At 43.9% G+C, this 22858-nt stretch overlaps 1 protein-coding gene across 1 annotated transcript; it reads right to left on the reverse strand.

The window, feature by feature from the left end:
• Positions 1-15451: 15451 nt before the first annotated feature.
• Positions 15452-22188, reverse strand: T265_09270 (hypothetical protein; the record flags this gene model as incomplete). Its single annotated transcript, XM_009175296.1, has 2 exons — positions 15452-15790; positions 22123-22188. 2 exons carry the CDS (start codon positions 22186-22188, stop codon positions 15452-15454), a joined length of 405 nt encoding a protein of 134 aa, XP_009173560.1.
• Between the last annotated feature and the right edge of the window lie 670 nt (positions 22189-22858).

Consider the following 22858-nt stretch of genomic DNA (forward strand, 5'->3'; position numbering starts at 1 on the left):
ACTCGAAATTCCATCAAAATGTGAAAACTAAAATTCAACAAATTATCAAATGAACAAATCATAACGTTGCTAGTTTTGGGATTCTATACAATTTAAAACTTAGTTTACTATCAAACGTGGCAGTAGAAGTCTTGTTAAAGATCGCATGACCGGATCATAAAGTACGAACGGACTAATGTGTTCATAGCATTTAGTGCAAAAGGTAAACATACCAACTGTGGTCGCCACGATCAATAAGAACTGACAGGTCAAAAGAGACACATAAGACATTGCTGGCCGATCCGTATTGCTGTTTTTGCCTACCCACTGCTCGAAGTGCACTGCAGTTTTATACAAGTTCGAATGGGTGTAGCCTCGTACTACCGAAGGACAGAAACGACAATTAAATGCGGGCGTCAAGAGTGTCTACAACAGCCATTTGGATAAACAAGTGAGTTATCTCATCGATCAGCTTATAGCATGAGGTGTTTATTGAGCTCCGAACCGATTACTCATGATTCACTCGTGAGTATTGCGCGCGCGTGTGTGTGTGTGTGCCATTACTCCCTAGAATTATGTTTCCGGAATGTTGGCGTCATCATGTTGGCTATTTCAATGTATGATTAAGTGGAGTGTAACGAGGGGAAAGAATAACTTGGCGAATATGAGTGCTTCACGCACACCGCTTAAGGCTGATGGGTTATCGAATCTCCAACAAGTGGGTTGAGAAGGCCGATTTGGAGTCTTGGATTAGGACATCTTTAACAGACTGGAAGTAACAGGTGAAAATAACGCGCTTCAATGCTTCTTCAATGTGAAATCCGAATTGAAGCCATCTTCGGTTCTGGCCAAAAGGGACTTTGGATTCAGTTCTGAACAGACGTAGAAATTAGTGCCATATGCTGAACACAATGAATGTGTAAATAAATCCGTGTCAGGCCGCACTTCGTCTCAGCAAAATAAAGAAGATGGTGATATTGTGCAGGATTTATTTAGTATAGCATTCTCAACCGAGAAGACCATGTTTCAGTTAAAGGATCAGGACTTTCTAATCGGTTTCCGCCCTTTCAGCAGTAGATGTGTGATAGCTCTTTCATTGTACTTAGGTTAGATTAACTCCTAACTCCCAGCGATTCTGAGAGCTCTGTTTGACTGACGCTGAGAGAAGGGGTTACATCCTTCGACGAATCGGTACAGCCGGGCAGGAGGCGAACTACTACATTCAGACGAGTAGTTTCACCGTCGAGGACATCAGACGAAATTCGGGAGAATTAACTTTCGCGACAGAAATAGGTGAACAAGTATATTGTGCGAAAACACGAAACTTGACAGCTGCGTATAACCTACCGATCGTCAACACCAATCCTCCACTTCTTCCCGTCTCTCGCGAATTTCAGAAGATTCGTAATGATATTTCACTGTGTTCCGGACTTAATTGGATCGGTCTCGTCCAGCGTGTATTACGGATCCCAATCGTATATGAATTAGGGAAGAAATGCCATCAAATAATTGTCCAGAATTTCACCACGGCAACCGTGACGAAACGAACGTCTGCTTCTGACGATGAAGATTTATGAATATTCATAAGTCTGTGATGAACAGAGGAATTAGTTAAATCGATGCGATCGATGGCGGTAAGAAGATTTCTGTGGTGGATGGTACGGATTTGATGGGCCATCTGATCGCGTTGTCGAACGCACTGCCGAAAACAGATGACAAGAACAGCTCAAACGCTCCATCAACAAAGTTCATTCAGACGAACCACTTCGTCCGCTGTTGGTCAAGCTGACTAAGCCGACGTGCACTTGCTTTGAAGCGACGAAGATCTTGCGGTATCTCATCAAGCACATTGATATTCATCTTCATTTGTCAACATCCTTTGCGTGAAGATCCTTCTGTAACAATCTGCTCCTGTCTTGTTTGACAAAACATTTGGTCAGGAGCTTGTAGCACAGCTCGTAGTGGTTACACTGGATTCCTTAAAAGCACCGATTCTTCTGCATTCGATGTCGCCTTACTTCACAGGAATACTGTCAACCGAGGAGTTGGCGAGTCACCTGATCAACATCCTGTAGGACGACTCAATATCTGTGGACATAACGGCGCCGCATCGCGGTTCTTCTACGACAATGGCACCAACAACAACACAGACAGCTGATACGCAAATGACTCATAAGCTGGCACTGAGCGTTTTTCGCTCAGACCCGGACCACTACGCGATAATGATTCGGAAGTTCCTGACTCTTGTTCGTATCCGCTTACGAGTTGATCGGCTGTATAAAGGATCTTTTATCCCCATTTGAAGAACTTCTGTTCTACCGGCATGACTCGACAGTTCCCATAAGTTCCTTGTCCGGTAGATTCTGCACTACAGACCCTACCCACTTTGCCGAACGGAGCTCGTCTTGAGGAAATAGGCTCGAGGAAGGCTAAAACGAGGGTTAGCCAACGTAGTGTATACCTCGCCGGTCTCGCTTGGCGTCGAGAACGCCGTAGAGCTAAGCTTGCCACTCAATCATCGTTGGCTCTATATAAAAGTGCTCAACGTTTTCGGTTGGCAACTGAAGTGGAGATCAAAGCGGCAGTCGATGAGGTTGTCAAGGTTTATCTCGCATGTCCCTCCGCCTCCCCCGACTATATTGCGTGTCTGACTACTCTTGGACGCGTCGTCTTACGTTTACCTGGTATGTACTACCGGGAATTCAAACAGTTTACCACCAAATCGTTTATCCCAGACGTACTTGCTCGTGATTCAGAGATTGAGGAGTCTGTCTTCAGATGGTGGCCATCTACCAAAGAAGGCGACTGTGAAACCAAGTTTTCTGTATGAATATGACCAATCAAAAAGACGTCTTACACTCAAATCCCCAATTCTATCGACTAGTTATTTCAACCAAAACCGTGATGTGATAACGCTAAAAATTGGTTCACCCCAAGCGCACAGAGTACCGAAAAAGGTCTGCCCCCAGAACTCCATAAAACCAAATCCTAAGTGAGTGAATATACACTAATTTGCAAACTAATTTGGTTCTTTCGAGAGACTCACCTGGAACCCAGCTGAATCTCTCGTTTGTGATGTTCTCAGACTGTGCTGTACCAGGTCGCCTCATGTTTCAGTCACTACGATATTCGAGATATCGCGATACATGTATATCTTTGTAATGTACTACTCATAAGGTTGCTGAAAATCCATCGACAGCCCACGACCGGTTTCGCCCTTCTTGGGGCTCATCAGGTAGGCGCAGTCCCCGGATTTCCGTCAACCTTATGTTCTACTTGAAACCAAATTGCACGAAATTAGTGAATATACACTCATTTGGAAACTAATTTGGCTTTTTCTGATGAGCCCCAAAAAGGGCGAAACCGGTCGTGGGCTGTCGATGGATTTTCAGCAACCTTATGAGTTAAAAATGCTTCGTATCCACTCAGCAGTGGATACCCAACTGCCACAATTCCAAGCACTCAAAAAGTTGCCTAAACCGATCGTCCTCATGGCAAAGCCAGTAAGTGGCTAGTGGGTGTACTTAATGCAACCTGCGACCGCTAGTCCATCAACGCACATCGTGAAATTTTTCAGTTGACGGAAGAACTGACAAATGCAAAGACCCCAAAGATCAGCTGATTTTCAGCATGGATATCAGAAACATCAGTGTGCCACTGGGTGATTTGGTGTACTTACTCCTTGACCGCAAAGTAGATAAGTTTCTTGTGGAACAAAAATGCAAATATTGCAGCAGGTTCTCCGGGTTGCATTTGTTTTTTTCACATAACTAAGGACGATCAGGTCTACATTAGCTCTGAGACTTTAAGCTGACCTATCATGAGGGACCTATTTTCATGCTCCTTATAGGCTAGCCGGTAGTTATCGTTTCACTTTGGCAAAACCGACCGCTGTCTTTGTTAACGATCGGCTAAGAGAATAGCAAAATACCTGGTACTGGCGTTTGTGTAAAAAAGTACTTGTCAGTTTAAAACTTGAGGCATCTTATCGTCGGTTGCAATGCATCCACTTATCGTCCACTCTAGACCACCTTTCACGGTTCCCGTACGCACTCAAACATGCCTGATGCTAGAATTCAGCTAGGTGAAGCTGAATACGTTTCATGTTGGCAACAGATGCTCACTCACAGTGTATCTGTCTACTTTGTTGATAACCTCGCACTACCCCTTTCGGATGGCACCACATGTTGATTTTGTTGTTAGTAGCATGGTGAAGAGCCATATCTGGTTGATGAAAGCAGAAGAAACGTTGTTAGTAGTAGTATCAGTAGTAGTTTTTCAATTTCTGATCCCCAAAAGAATTCTTTTTAGGACGTGTATGATTCGGCCATGGTTCACTTTCGGTGTAGGCACGCTAGCATGAAAATTTTTGCAACAGTTTTTCTTTTCCAGCAACCTGTCTAAATCCGCTTTCTCAAAACTCTCAGGGATAAAATGCCCCATTTAATTGAGAAATACTTTTGGTCGCAAATCAATTTGGTTTTCACGAGAGACTTAACTGAATCCCTTGTTTATGATATTCTACAACTGAAAGTGCGGTTGACGGAAAGTCGGGGACTCCGCCTACCTGATGAGCCCCAAGGAGGGCGAACCCGGTAGTGGGCTGTCGAAGAGTTTTCAGCAACCTTGTGAGTAGTTTCCTTTACGCCATTTTCTTATTTTGAGGCCGATTAAGAAGGCGTTAATGCAGTGTAACGTGATGATACGAACAAAGATGGTCGTTCGTCAAATATACTATGCAACTAGTTTCTGACACGCGTGTTCTCTTGAAAGACGGCATGGTCAGAATACAGTCTCTCGGGATGCACTGAAATCAGAAAAGTTTGGATTAGCAAGGAGGCGAAACCATGCCAGCAGTGCGGGTGGTCGGACGAATGAACAGCTACTGGCGTCATTCAATTTTATCCATCGACAAATGGCAATTTTTTTCGACTTGTTATTTCACTGTGAAATTAACGTGATGTTTGTTTGACGGATGGGAGATTCTGGTGGAATAAAACAAATGTATTTCTTAGAAGCAATGGAACGTTCACAAACCGACTTGCACCGTGGGTCCGTCCTCAATATTTTCGGAACACGGACGGAGCACCCTAAGTGATGAGCTTCGGGTGGCTTTGGTTCATAGCACCAATTAATGACTTGCGTAATATCTCGCATTGGTCACCAGCTCCTGGTTATGCTGGCTATTTCACAAGTAACTACATAAACGCTACTTTGCTTGTCCACTGAAAAATTTTTCCGGCATAAGGAATGTACAGGGAAGGCAACCATAAGTCATATAGACCATACTACCAATTAATGCATTACTGGCATACGAATCTGCTTTGGAGATCGGTAGTGAGCACTAGATACCACTGCGGTGTTTCACCGTTGCGGGCGGTTTTCATGGAAGCAAAAGTCATGCTATAGACAAGCCTCTGATTCCCGATTGAACTCGAGGGCTACGATCAGCTGGCGAGAATTTAGTGGTCAGGTGCAAACCATCAGTCGGTCCGAATACGATAACATGACAGGGAGCACCGACGCCAGCAACTTTGTACACTATTGGGATATTAGGGTTATGCGTTAGGTCCTTTCTGTTTTTTGGCACATCATTGCAACTGCTTCATCATATTGCCGTTTAAACTTTCTGTCCATTAGCGCCACAGTTTTCGACAACTCCAGCGAGAAATAGAATGAGTTCTCTGGGTCACTGATTCCACGAAGGTCGGACCGGGAGCACTTTCTGCTGCAATGGTCTCTAGTTACTCATGAGTAGTAAGGAATAAATGCACCATATTTGACCCGTCGTCTGTCCCCATCTTCACCAACCTTGATCAAACTCGGTACGACTTAGACCTCGTGAATGGCAGATTTCATCTTATTTTTTCTAACGCTTCCGTTGCCATATTCAGTTTGCCCAGTTGAACCACGTTTGATGTGTCGACTGGCCAACTATTTTCACAATAAACTAATATGTTTTGTTCAGTAATTGGTCTACAGTTGGTCTGAAGAGTCCGACCTTGCTTCTCTCTGCCACAAAAACCATTTTAGATGCAATATAAGGTGTTGAAAATTATCTTTTGTCGTTATTCGGGCCGTATTCTGATTACGGACTTTCGAAAAATGGTATGCCGCCATCAGCGTTCCACCTGTCATTCACCTGTGCCCCACTCAAAGGTACATACACACAAACAAAGTGCACAGGACAAGGCTGATGGCTCAATTCTGTGAGCACTATCCAGAAGCAGAACAAATAGAAAAACGAACAAATCAATGCAAATTCTGTTTATACCAGTTCCTATTAGGATAAATATGCTGTCCGTTATTATGTACTCGTCAAAACTTAACGTCTCTAGGATTTGACAATTTTGGTGTCAACCGAGTGGAACATCCAGCACTGAAAGCATTGTTTGTTCAAAGGACAGCTCCAGTTGACCCAACATTCAACCAATGACATATCTGTTCATATGTCATATATCGCGCGATAACACAATCTGATTCCAGTGCTTTCAATTTCAATTTTTTTTGGTATAGCTGTTCTAACCAGAATTCGCCATAGGTATTTAGGTTAGTCTGGTTTGAACTGGGCTGTTACCTAAATAAATGAATTCAAACGTTGCTGAACATAGCTCAGAACTCCGAAAGCCATACCCTCCAAATATGACTTAACCATGAAAAGCGTGTTGAAGCTGTATCATGCGTAAATCTGTGGACCATACGTTTATTTGTTTGGTTATCAATAGAACCAAGTGATTTCCGCCACCGCTCCTGTCCCAAATGCATGTGGATGTGGGCTAAAATTTTCTGGGGAAACTGTAATTTGGCTCTGTATTTAATGAGATGTGCTCACTGAAGACTCGCTGCTCTTCTGTAACTCCAAGCAAGATATGCTTTTAAAATTGTGGAAATTTTTTAGTTGCAGCACGTGGTTTTAATTCAGCTATTTCAGCCAGGGTCACCTGTTCAAATGCATTTATTGATCCAGATTGTTCGTAACATTCAAGGTCATGTGTAAACTTAAAAATGCTGCCCCAAACTCATCAGGCCCTGAGGTTTTATTCCTTGGGCTTTGAGCAGAGGAGAGGACATAAAGTAATCCCATGTATATTTTCATAAAGGAAACTACTCACAAGGTTGCTGAAAATCCACCGACAGCCCACGACCGGTTTTGCCCTTCTTGGGGCTCATCAGGTAGGCACAGTCCCCGAGTTTCTGTCAACCTTATGATCTACTTGAACCCAAATTAGACTGGTTTTGAGAATTACACTCATTTGCCAATCAATTTGGTTTTCACAAATTGGTTTTCACAGGAGACTCAATTGAATCTCTCGTTAATGATATTCTACGACAGAACGTGCTGCACACAGGCCGCCTCATGATTCAGTTGGCACGACATTCGAGATATCGCAGTATATTTTCATAGAGGAAATTACTCACAAGGTTGCCAAAAACTCTCTCATTCAGTCGGAGGACATCATAAACGAGAGATTCAATCGAGTCTCTCGTGAAAACCAAATCGATTTGCAAATGAGTGTATTTCTCGTATTCCCAAGTATCTCCACTGTACTAATCAGCCATTAATTCTGGAGTTATCCAGTGTTTCTGCACTGTTTGACCAGTTGGTGGCCTGCTGAGTTATAGGTTCAACAGACTTATTGATGGTCTCAACGGATATTGCGAGGATGGTGAGCGAATCAGCTATGGTAAACTATCTGCGTTCAGAATCCACAAGTGTCATGGCAAAAGTTTAGTGTCTGATCGTGCTGGGCACCGTTTTAGTTATTTGGTCAAAACTCTACAGATAAAAAGAAAGGTCCGTGAGCGTTGTACGTCCACCAAATTTCACGCGAGTCACCAACCGGAGGTTTCACTAAAGTTTTCCTTGGTTGCTTTGTACTGTTAACGAGGCACGTAGATTGAGTTTCATGAGAACAACTTCGGGGGCGTTTTCGGGTCGCTGCTTCTGCTCTATTTGGTGATCATAACGAACATAACAGGGCTGCAAACTACGCACTAAATCTCCCCATGTGGCATCACTTTCTTTACGAAGGATCGTTCTGCCTGATTCTTGAAACGACACCTACAATATATATCCAGAGGAAACCATCCTTTCGTACATCTTCTGACTAGAAACAAGCCAAGAAACCAACTCTTGCTAAAGGTTCTGCAGTTTTTTCACCTTGGACAACCGCAGTTTATCCCTCAGTGTATATCTGTTTTCAGTAAGCTCAGTTCAGTTCTAAAACTATGTGACAGAACGAAGGGACCTCTGACTAAATGTTATAAGGAACAATGTGGAAGAATCATTACTAGTTGGCAGTGTGTAGGTGAAGGCAATTCCAAAAATGCATTGCCTTTTTTAGCGAAGAGGTTTAGGACTCAACGGCAGAGCATCTCTGGCTTTCAGGTTGCTGTCGAATATGAGCGGTGCGCTTGTAGCCACCCGGTCCCCCACACACTTGACTGTTCAGCTCACGGTCGCTCACTGGATCACGAGGCTTGTCTTTTTTCTCATACTCACAAACACGTCACACTAAGCTGACTCACCGGAAATCGATTGTCTGTACCGGCCCACCTACGCGCCCACCTACGCGCCCACCTACGCGCCCACCTACGCGCCCACCTACGCGCAAACGGACCTACATATAGGGAAACCGAACGCAGTCAGCACACACAGACTCGCGCGCGTACAGTCAGCCAAACACTCCCAGTTCACGGACAATTATGGAATACGGGTAGCAGCCGTACTGCGGAGAAAACACGTTCCCGTCGACCGGACTTTGACCAAGGGGCTCTCACAGACGATAAGTTCCTCTTGACTTGCTCCACATTCTATTGCCTTTATTTTATGCTGCAAATCGCTTCTGTAAACTACCATCAACCACAGTAAAGACCTTTATTAGTGCATACACCTTCTGATTTGTATTATGGCTATCACCACCTGTGCAATAATACGCTAGATTTCCTTGGAGAAACACAGTCTAGTCCGGCAAACATGAAGTGACTTCGTTATTGCACTGCACCCAGCAAACTGACTTTACAGACTGGTTTCCACAGAGAAGCCTAGGAGTCGCGCTATTCCATAACGCGGTTAAGGAACGTCCAAAGTCGAACGCATACCCTCCATTCTTTCTCCTGGTCTAACAGCCGCTCATTGGTGCACTTCTTGAGATGACTACATACACTACAATATGTGGATGCTCGTACCTGGGCTTCCGGTATCTGCCATGAGTGGAGTGGTCAGCCAGATAACTAAACTTTGGACCAGCCCATCACTTCCAGCTATCAGACGAGTGTGTGCCAGTCTACGTGACCATGGCTCATGTTCTTGCTGATTGTTCTATGTACTGTTCATCCCGGTGGTCCCCGAACGCAGTGATATTATGGAATGTGTTTGCTTCAACCGACTGTGAACTCTTCACAGAATACCCAGTCACCTATAATTGCACTCCCACATACCTATTGGTTTATTCAAGTACACTTTCCTCCTCCCAACCTAAACGGATTCTCAGACTGTGGATCTCACCAATGAAGGCTGACCTAATTTGACGTCCGATTCGAGGTAATCAAACTGAGAGGTCACTCAGCCAATGCCTTGCTAAAGCTAATCCATTCCGCCTTTGTCGACTGCCGTGATTCGGCCCTTCAGTCATCCACAGGATCGTCTTGACCTCATAGTTCAATAAGTCACGTAGCCAAGGTTTCTCGCAGAGTATCAGGAAGGTCAGCTTCCTGAAAGCAACCACTGAATGCCCGGAATCTACGGGGAGTCTCAGCTCCGCTGGGTGTTGACTAGACAGACAACGCCCCCTCAATATGCAGCGCGTCACAGCCTTGTATCAAACCCAGACAGCGCGAGTCAGCGTTGATCAAGGTCAGACAACGCCCCCGCAATATGCAGCACGTCGCTGCCTCGTACTAAAGCCAGACCGTGTGCGTCAGCATGGGACCAAGTTCAAACAGTGTCCTTCCAATAAAAAGCTTGAGGCCGTTGTACTTTTCGCACTCGCGCTCTCGCACCCACTTTGTTGGAATATAGCTATTGTGTTCCCTTCCGTGAGCCTTTTTCTCTCCGACACTAGGCATTGGAGCGGGTCAGCAGCAGATACCACAGGCCGGCGAATCAGCAGATAGAACACAGAGAAACGCGCTACTTCAAAAGTCACACTCTCCGCTATCGCAATCAATCCCTACTGAAGACACAGGCCCAAACGGGTCATACGCACATCCATTTCACGGCTGACAAGTGCCCAATGCTTACATCTTGGTTAATTTGTCTTCATATTGATTGAGAAAGTCTGACATACCCAACATAAACTGAAAAGGTTGAGCACTGATCACTAGAATAAGTTTTGGGGTAAAATTTAAGGTATTCGATTCAAAAATGTGAAAACAACTACTATGATCTGACTAGTACTGCTTCGCAAGATGCCGAAATTCACAAGTGCTGTTTCGAATTGGAATTTCGAACGATTGAAAAGGGTTTATTCTGTTGCTCATTTCCGAGAGGTACCGCACCATTGACGATCTCTGCTGCTGTATGGTATGCTGTCTGCTATATGGATTACGTCAACTGTTTTGAAGAGTGTTCATATATACATCGGGAGAGACGTCGATCACCTCCTCAAATGTCTTTCTTTCGTGTCGTCGTAAGTGAACTGATACTATCTGGTGTTGCTGGTGATCTGGTCACCTTTAAGACATGAACACGATACTACCCAAATCAGATTACATGACTGCTTCCACACAAAGGCTGTCAAACTGCTCCATCAACGTGAGCATCGTGGAACCTACCAACAAACACTCGGTCCAAATAAAATATCATTTCACTTGGTCATTGGCTTCTTTTTTCTAAAGACCTGGTGTGCCAATCAGTTTTCAGTATTTCTTGATATATGCTCTTCGTAAAAGCTTAGCATGGGGCTGAAGAAAATAACTGAAGTGCCAGTATTCCACAACTTTGATTTCTTCCTTTTTTCCCATCAAGCATACAAATGGTATGACGGCTTTTTTAGCCCTACTTCGGTCAACCAATTGGAGAAATGCTGTTTTTTATCACTCATTTGTTGGTGATCTGCTGGAGTACATAAGCACAGGATGAGTGGTTTGATGCGGTTCGTTTGGCAGAAGTACGACGGAGGGTAGACCAATGAATGAATTGGGGATAGATGAAGTTTTATCAGTAGCATCTGAATCAGGTTTGTCTACGTGTAAGGATTCTAGTCAAGACCTTGCGAAATTCTATCCTAAGGAGGCCATCCTCTAACCTCGATGCGTGACGTGCTTAGGAAACGTTTCAAGTGATACACTCTGACTGTAACAATGTTGGTTTCGCAAACCTGGTTGACTTTATAGTCAGTGGAGTCTATAAATCTACGGATATTGGGTCTAAAATGGTTTATGTGGACAGAAAAGCGTTCTTAGGCGGGGCGGGGGACTGTCACGTTATAAATGATGCGTTGTTCAGAGCGATAAAACTCAACCATCAAGTCAGTGACAAGCCTAGCTGCTTATGGGATATGAAGCTAGTAAATCAACCATCTGGCACGAAGCAACCCTATAGGGTTAGGTAATACGTTTTGTCCTAAATCTGTTCTCTTTCTGGTTGGCTCAATGTCAACTCTCCCCACAGGGCCGCATCTATGCAGTGTCGACGTTATTGACACTTCTAATAACTGCATTTACTTCATTTGGTTTCGTGATTGTGTGAATACGCTTTATCTAGTGTCAATACTTCATATGGTGGTTTATTACACCAGGATGTCGCAGTATGTCATTTTTACTTCTATTTTGGAAAGAAAATATAGTTTCCCAGTCACGTGGTCCGATGAGCCCTTGAGCGGTTATGCGCCATGGTGGGTATTATTGAGAAAAAAATGGATAAAATGTACAAAGTGTATGAGTTCGACAAATGGGAACTTTATATGATATTACTTGCTTGCATTTACGACTAATATTCAAAATTCAACAGTCGGAACTGATGAGCAACTTTAGAGGCACAGTGGGTAAGGAAACGAAAAAGTCAAAACCGATAGTTCAGTCAGAACGACATACTCCAATGTGTTTTCTGAAGGAGTGTCATACTATTTGTAATGTACTACTCATAAGGTTGCTGAAAATCCATCGACAGCCCACGAGCGGTTTCGCCCTTCTTGGGGCTCATCAGGTAGGCGCAGTCCCCGGATTTCCGTCAACCTTATGTTCTACTTGAAACCAAATTACACGAAATTAGCGAATATACACCCATCTGCAAACTAATTTGGTTCTTTCGGGTGACTCACCTGGAACCCAGCTGAATCTCTCGTTTATGATGTTCTCAGGCAACTGAATGTGCTGCACCAGGCCGCCTCATGTTTCAGTCACCACGATATTTGAAATATCGCGATATATGTATATTTGTAGTGTACTACTCATAAGGTTGCTGAAAATCCATCGACAGTGTCATACTAATTTCTACCTCTTCCGTTCGTCTTACCCAAAATAAATACGGCAAACTTGCCTGAATAAACTCGCGATGGGGAAGTTTATGTAGAAAAAATTCACACACCTTGATCCTTTCAGCTTGTATAATGGGTAAAAACTGAATGATTTTTCTATTCTCTATCATAATTCCATTAATCATTTGGCCAAACATCTGCTATTCTACCGATGCATACTACTGATTAGAGTCTTGAGTAGCGTCTTTTTGCAGTTCGAAATATCACCTCCTCAGACAGTTGGCCATTGGGACAGGATATATAAGCCTCTCCGATCGTGTACCTTCGTCCTTCACCAAAAATTCAGGAAACTCCAAAGAAAGTTCAGAAATATGCCTCGGTTTCGGGTCCATTTTGTTATACCTACTGTTTTCACCTTGCCCGTGTTTTACTGATTTCTTTCCTTTGTGCATACGTTTTGGCATCTGATTCTTCTGACATTATCAGAGAGTCATCGGATTGCTTCTTCTATCTTATCATGTCCTCCTCTTTGTTTTAGACCTGCGTACCACGGCACATTACCCAGAAATGCTTCTCTTTCATTGAGATTCTCTTAAAACAGTCACTGTCCCGTCATGCTATCATTCCTTAGAAGCATCATCTCAAAATGGCGGACCCGGTGGAATTTTTAAGAAGGTAGGTGGTTCTTTTCCAACTAATCTGAATAGTTGAATCGTAGTTCAGGATGCGACAGTTCACTGCATTGAAATTTTTCCTGTGTGTCAACCGACTACCCGTGTATTTGTGGATACTACTGATGAGGCATGCGAGTAATATGTTTTCTGGTAATTCCCCTTGGCGTCTACTAACTGCTCAGCTGATGTTTTCTAATAACCTACCCCGCAGTAAAAGTCTTTTTCTTTTCATCCAAAGAAGAGATTCGTATGAGGTGGCTCTGATTCTCCATTCCTGTTTATATTGAGATATCAATATCCCTGCACTGGGAACAACATTGCTATGCCCGAGAATACTAATGAGGCCAGACAGGCACGTGATGTAGAGTAACTATGGAAGTTAGAGAATGGATGTCCATCCAGTGAATTCTGTGCTAAATCTTAGATAGTAACGAAGTGTTTGGTGATCAGTGGTTGCCTTGAAATTACTAAAACCCCGGAAGGCTTGGAACTGCAGTTTCATTTCCGTGGATGTGTAGGATATACCAAGAGGTACTGGACCATGAGTTGTTAGGCCGGGTTAGGCAAACAGTGCCTTCAGAGCCGCAGTGTCTCAAAAATTGTCCTGACGTAAAGCACTACTTACGAGGTTGCTTAAACCTCTTCGACAGCCCACTATCAACCTCATCAGGCAGGTGCTATTCTGAAGATTCTCTGTGTTTTACTTGAACACCAATCGACAAGGTACTCTTATTTGCAAACGAGAGTCTCAGTACAGGTTAAATTGTTAACCTCAAAGCAGTAAGCGAGTGAATATAGGTTAAAGAATTGATTTGTTTTGACATGGTATCAATGATGAGAGCTGGTATCATGTGATGTACTGGTGAATATGTAATGGATGATCGACATGTAATAAAGAGCTTAATTTCATGGGAAACGGAAGTCCTACTCGCGTGCCAAAAATTTTTACTACGAGTTCCAAAGTAAACGAACAATACACTGGCTAAATAAGCAATGAGACTAACGCAGTGAACTCTATCCATAGATGATATTGTTCTTTATCGTTTGAGAAGAACCCGGGGGACTCTCATTCAGGTTGACTCTTGGATATGGGTTTTTGCTAACGGGTTCGGCAGTCGACAGAGCATCTTTGTCACTCATAAGGTTTTAGTAACGTCTTGAGCAATTCACCGTCAGTTTTGATGTTCTTGGTACGTTCAGCTGTAGCACCTTTTCGGTGCCTAGCTGCCATGCCTCATGAAGGAGGCACGAGGGCTGGGACACTGCCAGGTCGCCCAAGCCTAGACAGGGGAAGTCGAGTGGCAGAGGTCGGGTTCGAACCACGGACCTTCCGGTCAGTAAATTCGCGCTCTAACCACTTGGTCCATCTCGCCCTCATGTTCTTGGTACACATATTTTCAAACCGTCAGTGGATTAAAGTTCATCCTCACACTTCTGGATGAAACAAAGATATTACTCAGTAGATCATCAGAATAACCAGATTTGCCAACGAAATCCATAGTTTTGGTATTCTGAGTAATTTCGCGTGTGCTCTGTAACTTGTGATGGTGTTATCGATTTATAGTGAAGAGGTTGGTACGGTATCCTGAACCTGAGCCACATATATCTAGGAACTCTATCGGGATAAGGTGATGAAAATCAGTTTATTTGATTGATCTGATCCTCCTCGATGCCTTCATCCATAGCCGTAAATAGTCAGACTCCTGGCTACTGATGTTCCCACAGACTTCCACTGGCTCGGGACAAGAAAGTCTTCACAAAACGAGTGAGGTGTCCATCTGATAAATCGTCAGTCGAAGAGGCGTTCAATACGTTTGAATACTGGATGCGGTCTCTGTGATTGAAGGATGAGTGGCGCTGTGTCCTGTCTAGGTGAGAGCCAACCACGCCGCACAAATAAGCTTTCGAATGAAGAATTCCAGTGGCCGAATCCTACAGCGAATCAAAGCACAGGAGCTAGATACTAAAAAGTGAAGGTTTAATATGGTGTGGGATTGTGCTTCAGAGGCCGTACTCATTTGATCGCAGTATAAGGACAGATTTATGCATCACGGTTGACGATTGTTTCTTCATGACCTGCGAACCTCCAGCTGATCTGATGGATAAAATTCGTTTTTATGTCAAATGCCTTAGAATAGAGCTGGAAAACCTAGTCAACATGACTATATAAGGATATATCATAATAAACGCAAAAATTAATACCCAAGTTAAAACTTTAACGCCAATGCAAATGTTTATTATTTTTTATAGGAACATACAAGCATTATGGAGGTTTATTTTAAACGAATTGTTATTAGAAAAGATGTTGAAAAACTGCCACTTTCTTCTATAACAATTTGGTGGCGGTATAAGATGTGAGACGCAGCATGTTTAAATTCTTCAAGCGTCACTCGTGCACACTCCTCTTCGGTTCTTGCTCTTAACTCCACCAAGGTGGCGTCTCATAATATGATGCACGCTGGCGCGGGCAATGCCGGTCAACTGAGATACCTGAGTTATTGACGAAGATGCCACGGTGCTCGGGGACTGAAGTTGCTCGATGGCATTCCATACAATGGGCCCTCTTTCATCACTGAGAGACTTCTCCCTTTGCCAGGAAAATCCAATACAGATCCCCTGGACGCAAATTTTGCAATCAAGTGTGTAATGGTCGACACGGTGAAAGAACCTTTGATGAGACCATGTTTGGTTTTGTAACCACGAAGTGCAGCGGTGGCGCTTTCACCAGAGAAATAAGTCACGGAACCTGAATCTCCGAAATCGCAGAGTCACTTGGTGTCATTTGGCGCTCAGCTACCAAACAAGACCTTTTCCATATGACAGTTAGACGAGACTGTGTAAGCTGTAAGATTTGCATACCGTTTCACAACGTACGCTTAGCAACTGGTGAAAGTTAAACTAGAAATCGCAACCAACGGTTCAGGTCCCACCTGTTCAGCTAATGCTGTAACAATACAGGTGGTTGTTCTTAAGCTAAAGAACAGCATATTTGACAAAATGCGCTACTCATTTGGTTGATGAAAAACCTTCGACAGCCTACGACCGGTTTTGCCCTTCTTGGGACTCATCAGGTAGGCGCACCCCCAAGGTTTTCGTCAACCCTATTGTCTACATGTATGATTCAACAACTGAGATTTGGTTAGTTGAGCTACGAGGTCGACCACTGCGTTTTGTTCGAACGGAACTATGTTCCTGAACGCCAGATAATCGGCTGATTCCGAATTCACATCTTGGGTCTCGATTAGGTCTCGACTTAGTCGTCTAAATAGGTTCTTATTTCTTCCTCTGCTATCAGCGTCAATTGACCAGGCACGCAGACGAACAGCTTTATTGATATGGTATGAATAAGTGCGAAAGCAGTGGAAACTCCTCTTTGATATAGTCGATGAAGACAAAGATATACAACACGACTTGGTTAGGCACACTGTGAACCTGTACGGAAATGGGAATGGAGTTGTCACAGATTATGGTCACGACTGTCTAGCCTCACGCCGCAAATGCGCCTGGCCTCGTCCGTCGTGAAGTGATTTCCTAAAGTTGCATTTACCAGTCTCAGTAGCCTATTACATTCGAAATCAATGCAATCTGTTGCGTGTCTTACCATTACCATGAAAATTTGTGCTTCATATAACGCTGGTATCTTCAGTGCAAGTATGCTAGGCAGCATAATTCTTACGCAATAGTGTCTGATAATTTAGAACCCTGACAGCATGCACTGAGTTTTCAGTTCTAACTACGCTAGGATAGCAGGGGTCGATAGGAAAGTAGGCTTCGAAAGTGAGTTGATTGTGTGTGAACAGACCGAAAAGCGTGAACAATCTGACATTTGGTTCAGTGCATTTTTCTGGTTCACCAACTAGACGTAGTGTGAAAACTCTCCAGCAGTCTATTCGTTTCACAGCGAAATTGACGTGCTTGATAAGTCGAACGCGGCAGGCTGAAAGTTCCGTGAACATCTAGCAAACCTTGGATTCATCGCTCTCGCAAAAATATTTCACATAAGAGCGCAAGTGGTTGCGGGGTTCTCGGAATTCACGTTCATAGCACTGTTTTGAACTGTCTTCCTCCCATCCTGACACAATTATTCTCCTGAGTCCACACCAAATGACGGGACCACTTGATTCCAATTTCTCTCTTATTAGGGCTCATTGGGCAGTCCTTAACCAAGCCGGGATTTGAACTCCGGAATTATCGATCCTGAACCGGCTACCTACCTCAAAATTCTAACTGTATCCACTAGATCAGTTGAGAGACATTTGTTGGTTGGAATTTAAATCTACGCGTTTTCATCCGTTATTTTTGGCTGCTGAATTTGATTAGGATTCTATCAACCGATAGATCGAAACCCAAGTTGTTTAGTCAACTCACATAAATCTGCTAGCATTCATATTTTTTTCAGGGACGTCAAATTCACCTTTTCCGTTCGTTTTTCGTTGCCTAATCACCCGCTAGTGAGCTGGTTCTCCAAGATCTGTACAACGGTTGGGCGTGAAACGGCATTTACATCGCTTTTACGCGCGAATGACTAAAAAGTACGTTCAACTTTGCAAGGCAACTCTAAAACGGTTGCATTTGCGTACGCAAAAGGGTATTACGATGAAACGCTTTCAGACACGGCTCCATTGCACTTAGTTTCTATCATCATATCTATCTGCTAGAGCACTTTAAACAAAAGCGTTGCTATGCAACGCCGTTTCTGACGATGTTTATGTTTCGTGAAACTAAAATTCACACATGCACCATGACGATTAACGAAGCACTTCTATGTGGTAAAAAGTTCCCGATTTTATGCGTACTCTTGATCTCACATACATGTCCAGTAATATATTTTGACAATCCGTGTGTACCTTGTTGCCAGCTTGAACAAACTCCTATTTCTCCTTCAGCGCGGCCTTGACCATNATATCACAAAATGTTACCCCACCTCCCAGACCCTTCTCCAAGACCCACGTCCTCAACATGTTGATCAGTGTAACTAAAACATGTTCGCGTTCTGTCGAAAGATAGCACATGGTACTTGCAAGCAAATCCACTACAGACGTATTTATTTCTTGTGAGGGACTGTGTGCTTGTTAGCGCGAGGATTCAGAACGTTGAATTATGCTAAGCAGTTAGACGTGAACACTACTGGTTTTTGGGCAGTAGACTGAATAATTTTCAGTTGTAAATTGATTTTCACAAAATTGCTACCGGACGATCGATATTACAACTAGCATGTGAATCTGATGCTGTGCTTATAAAGCATGAGTGTCTGTCTTGACCAGGAAACGAATGAAATTTGATCCCACATCCAGAAGTTACTGCATGACATTCTAACTTGTCATGTCTGCCGATTCCGTGGGGCTATCTCGTTCTTCGTTTCATCCTTACGTTATTTGTGCCCTGTAATAATTGCCAAACATAAAAACGCATGTTACTTCCACAGAATTTTAGCAAGAGGAAGTTAGTTTTCCAGGAGGCTTCTTGGAACTGACATGTGTGGATTCAAACGTGTTATTATGGCAAACTGCTCCATTGGATGTAAGCGTGTGTACCGATTGGTGGGCCAAGATCAATTGGATTTCTGAGGTTGTTTTCTTGTCAGCTTCTGTCTTCACATATTGTACAGACTCTTTCGAAGTATTTCTCTCATCTTGAATCCAAAATCAAGTGTGGAGTTGACCAATTCCCACAATGACTTCCGACGAATGCCCATTGGAGCAAACCAACTGTACTAAATTCTCCGGAGTTAAGTTAGTTATTCTGCAGTATGTCCTGGCATTCGCCTGTAGGAGAGTTGTTCACAAAAATGAGGGATTAAATACTTTAATCGAACAGTTGACTGTTCTACATATTTTGTTTTTTGTAATCATCGCTTTTCACGAACTTTTGGTTTTGCACTTTACTGACCTTAGGTGTCCACTCTCAGGTTATAGAGCACCTAGCATTCTCACGGAAAGTACGCCAAATACACACACCAAAACCTCTACAACTCTTCCTGACGGGGTCCTTTATGATTCTACTAATCCGTCAAACTCGAAAATACATAACCATCTGCCGAATGTCTCCAAAAGTACACTGACATACTTTTGTACGGTAGGAGCTCGTTCTATAAAAAATTCATGGAACAGCACCCAGAACTTCGCTTTTCTCTTTTAACTCATGAAAGTTTGAGGTGTTATTGGTATGAATATCCAGGGTATTCAATCGTATGTTGTAGCCCAAGCATCGTAACGTGGCGTGTGAGTGTGCGCACCTGGGAGAGCAAAGTCAGACCAATGTCCAGTCCATACTTTGACGAGGTTATATTGATTGCGCAGAATACTTTACGTGAGAGGAAGCATGTGTCAAAACTGTCACTGGGGAAGAGAAATCGGAGATGGGATAAAAGGAAGTACGAATGATTCAGAATTGTCAAGCGGAAGATCCTGATACCATGAATGATGACCTGACCAGCGTTGAAGCTGTTGTAACCAAAGGTCCCATTGGGGAGAAGACGATTGTCTCTCGCTTACCGAAACTCCAACAGCTAACGTCTAGCATCGCGCGTTGTCGATGATAGCTCAACGTTGGTGGCTATCGTTAGTACCGCGGAAGCTGGAGGAAAAAGTCTAAACTTCACCAAACCAAATGAAGAAGGCCTTTACTGCGGAGTGAGTTATTAGAAAATGCCAACTGACCGGTTACAGATCATTGGACAGAGAAGCGAAACTCTCATTTGCATCTTATTTACAATTCTGGACATCCATCTTCTTTTGAACGCGTCTTCTTGAACTTTCTTAGATATTCACTGACTCCAATAATTCATTGCTCAAATCCAAGCAAATGATAAAAAGCGGCTCCACATATTCCGCAATAAATCTTTCCTTGTCAAGAGCCGCAAAGCGAAGTTTCACAAACAACACATACTACTCGCCTGCCTCTCCATCAGTAGTATCACCGTGGGTATCCAGTGGCTAAGGTTCGTATTTTCGGCCTAAACCTTTGTGAATAAACATGAAAACGCCTAATGGCTAACTAGCTGATAAAACGACTCTATGGCCATTGAGGATAGACAAAACTGCATGAAAGCAATGTGTGAAGGGGTTTGCAATGCAAATAAACCTCACAAGATGGTAGACTAATTTCAATCTACCTATGACGTGCTTAAGGATTCCATTGGTCCCCTAAGCTACATCAAGTTGGTGGAAGGAACACTTACGTGGCTTAGTAAATCAATCCTTTAAACAAACCGATGATGGATGGGGTTGCTTCCGTTCTTGCGTTTGCCCGGGCGTGAGAATAGCTCAAGACATGAAGTCAAATTTTGAATGAACGCCAGAACGCTACGTAATACTTGTTTTTCTGGTGTTCAAAACTACGGAGGACCGTATAAACAACGAAAATGGTTGCAAATCTGTGAGCCTAAGAGGTTAGTTTTCAAAGTTACGGAAAGCGCTGACAGGTAAAACAGAAAATGGTAGACCAATGAAAGACAAGATAGAGTAAAAGCAATTATCTCAAAAGGAGGGAGATGAGAGGGCTAAAAAAAGGCAACGAGTTTTAGAGAGGATAGAAATTGCCCACGTTTGGGTCTCTCCCGTGAAGGAGTGCCCGACACTTTCGGATGCGATAAATTGGTGCTTCAGTACATGTCCCAGTGTAGATCCGGCCTAAGATAGCTGGAAGCAGCAAGGTTTTTGCACCTTACACGTGCTATGATTTGACTAACTTGGCATGCTTCACGTGTATTCACAGTAAAAAAAAGCACACAGTGGTCGAGGTTTCCACTTTAGTCTGCTAGGTGGAATCTCAAAAGTTTGGGGGATCCCTCAGAACAGGTGTGGGTACCGCTGTAAGCATGATTCATTTGTGCCGAAAGGGAAGGTAAAACAACATCCATTTTCAACCGTCAACAGACGCGATGTTGACTTTCACACACAGTGGTGAGGTTTCCACTTTAGTCTGCTAGGTGGAATCTCAAAAGTTTGGGGGATCCCTCAGAACAGGTGTGGGTACCGCTGTAAGCATGATTCATTTGTGCCGAAAGGGAAGGTAAAACAACATCCATTTTCAACCGTCAACAGACGCGATGTTGACTTTCACACAAGCTGTCGAGCTTCGTAGCCGCAGTGGTTCATTCTAGTAGATTCGGTGCACTAACGGGAGCTGTTGTTGGGGTGAGTGATAGGGCTTAGCGATCCGAACAGTCAGTCCAACTGTCCCAAGTAAATTATCAGGTAGGGGGGACCCCCTCGGCGACCTGGAAAATGACGAGGACACGCGATGCAATTCCGCGTTGGTAAGGCACTGTTCAGGTCATCGTGCGCGTTATATAAGCATGCATTGATGTCGTGAAGACAGAAGCAAGTCTGTGTCCACTTGTGGCCTTACGCAAAGGCTGGTGATCAGGATGACTGAGGCCTGTTGGAGCCAGAAGTCAAGGTGCGCTTTGGGATGCGCATAGAAGGGTTTGGAGTTCCAGCAAACTATCACGAATTAGTTTTGCCCTTTCCCCATTCTTCTCCATTCACTCCTACAGCTACGTTGGACGCGTCGGTAGTAAATGGTAGGGGTGCCTCACGGTCATGGTGGCCTAGTGAAGCTACTCTGAAGACTGACCGTTTCAGACGCGCAAATCCTCATCTTCAGTGTACGAAAGCTTTATTTTTTGACAAAAGGGTAAGCGTGGACAAACCTTCGTTAGTAGTCAACTAAACCACAGAATTTTCAGAGTTTCTTAGATGAGCTTGGCGCAGTGTAGTCGGCGCTTTTGTCTACCTTCGACGGCAAAGCTTCAGACTTTTGCGATGAAATTCCATGCTCAAGGAATGCTATAGAACTCGAAACTAGCGTGGTTTTATCAGCACTATTCGTAACTCTGTGTTAGTCAAGATGGGTGGACATCTGGTTCAAACGTTGTTGATATTTGGGCTCTGAATCGCTGGCGACCAGATTACCACCTGGGTATGGAGAGATGGGACTCAAGTTACAACAGACCCCATGTATGAATCATCGAAAGTCCAAAGGAGCATCACTCAAGTCAAAAGACATGCCGGGGAGTTCAAAAAGACCGCCATCTTGAAAATGACCACCTCCGCAAATAGGATATGCGGATAGACTTTAGCCGAATCAAGCTTGCTGAAGAAATCGCACATCTCGTTTGAACGGTCATCCTTCTGTGTTGGCGTAATTATTTCGATGAGTCCACATCAAATGGGGGAAGTACTGGACTCGAGTTCCGTTCTCATTCGAACTCATCAGCAGTGAATGTCTAACGGCCCTGTTGGGGTTTGAACTCCGGACACCTGGAGAGGCCAGCAGCGCACGTTGGGCGCATCTGAACTTTCACGTCTGAACGGGCGAATGTGTTCACACTTGAGCGACGTGATTGGTGTGCCCGACACATCATCGGAACGACGACGGAGTAACTGTCCTGGTTGTGACGATCGATTGACCTGTCTGTCAGGGCTTCCCAGTCCGGTAGCGTCACAGACGCTTGGAACCCTCCTAATGACTTTTTTATATCTGTTATGGGGTTCGCGGGATATGTGTTGTTCATATTCACATCATTCCCGCTTGGACACTCGTCCTCCTGTCCCGGACTCTTGTGTGGACTCATTGGAATAACTACGTCAGGACAGAAGGACGACTGTTCAAACGAGAGTGATGTGAATACGAACACTAGATATCCCGCAAACTCCACAACATATGTCAACTGCATATCTTTCGGACCGTTAGTGGTGTTGCTGATGAGTTTTATCGATCAGATACCTGGCGTTGTGATCTCATTTAATTTACGGTAGAGGCCGCTTGGGTGCCAGTCTC

Source organism: Opisthorchis viverrini (genome assembly GCF_000715545.1).
Source record: "Opisthorchis viverrini unplaced genomic scaffold opera_v5_263, whole genome shotgun sequence".
In the NCBI taxonomy this organism is placed as follows: Eukaryota; Metazoa; Platyhelminthes; class Trematoda; order Opisthorchiida; family Opisthorchiidae; genus Opisthorchis; species Opisthorchis viverrini.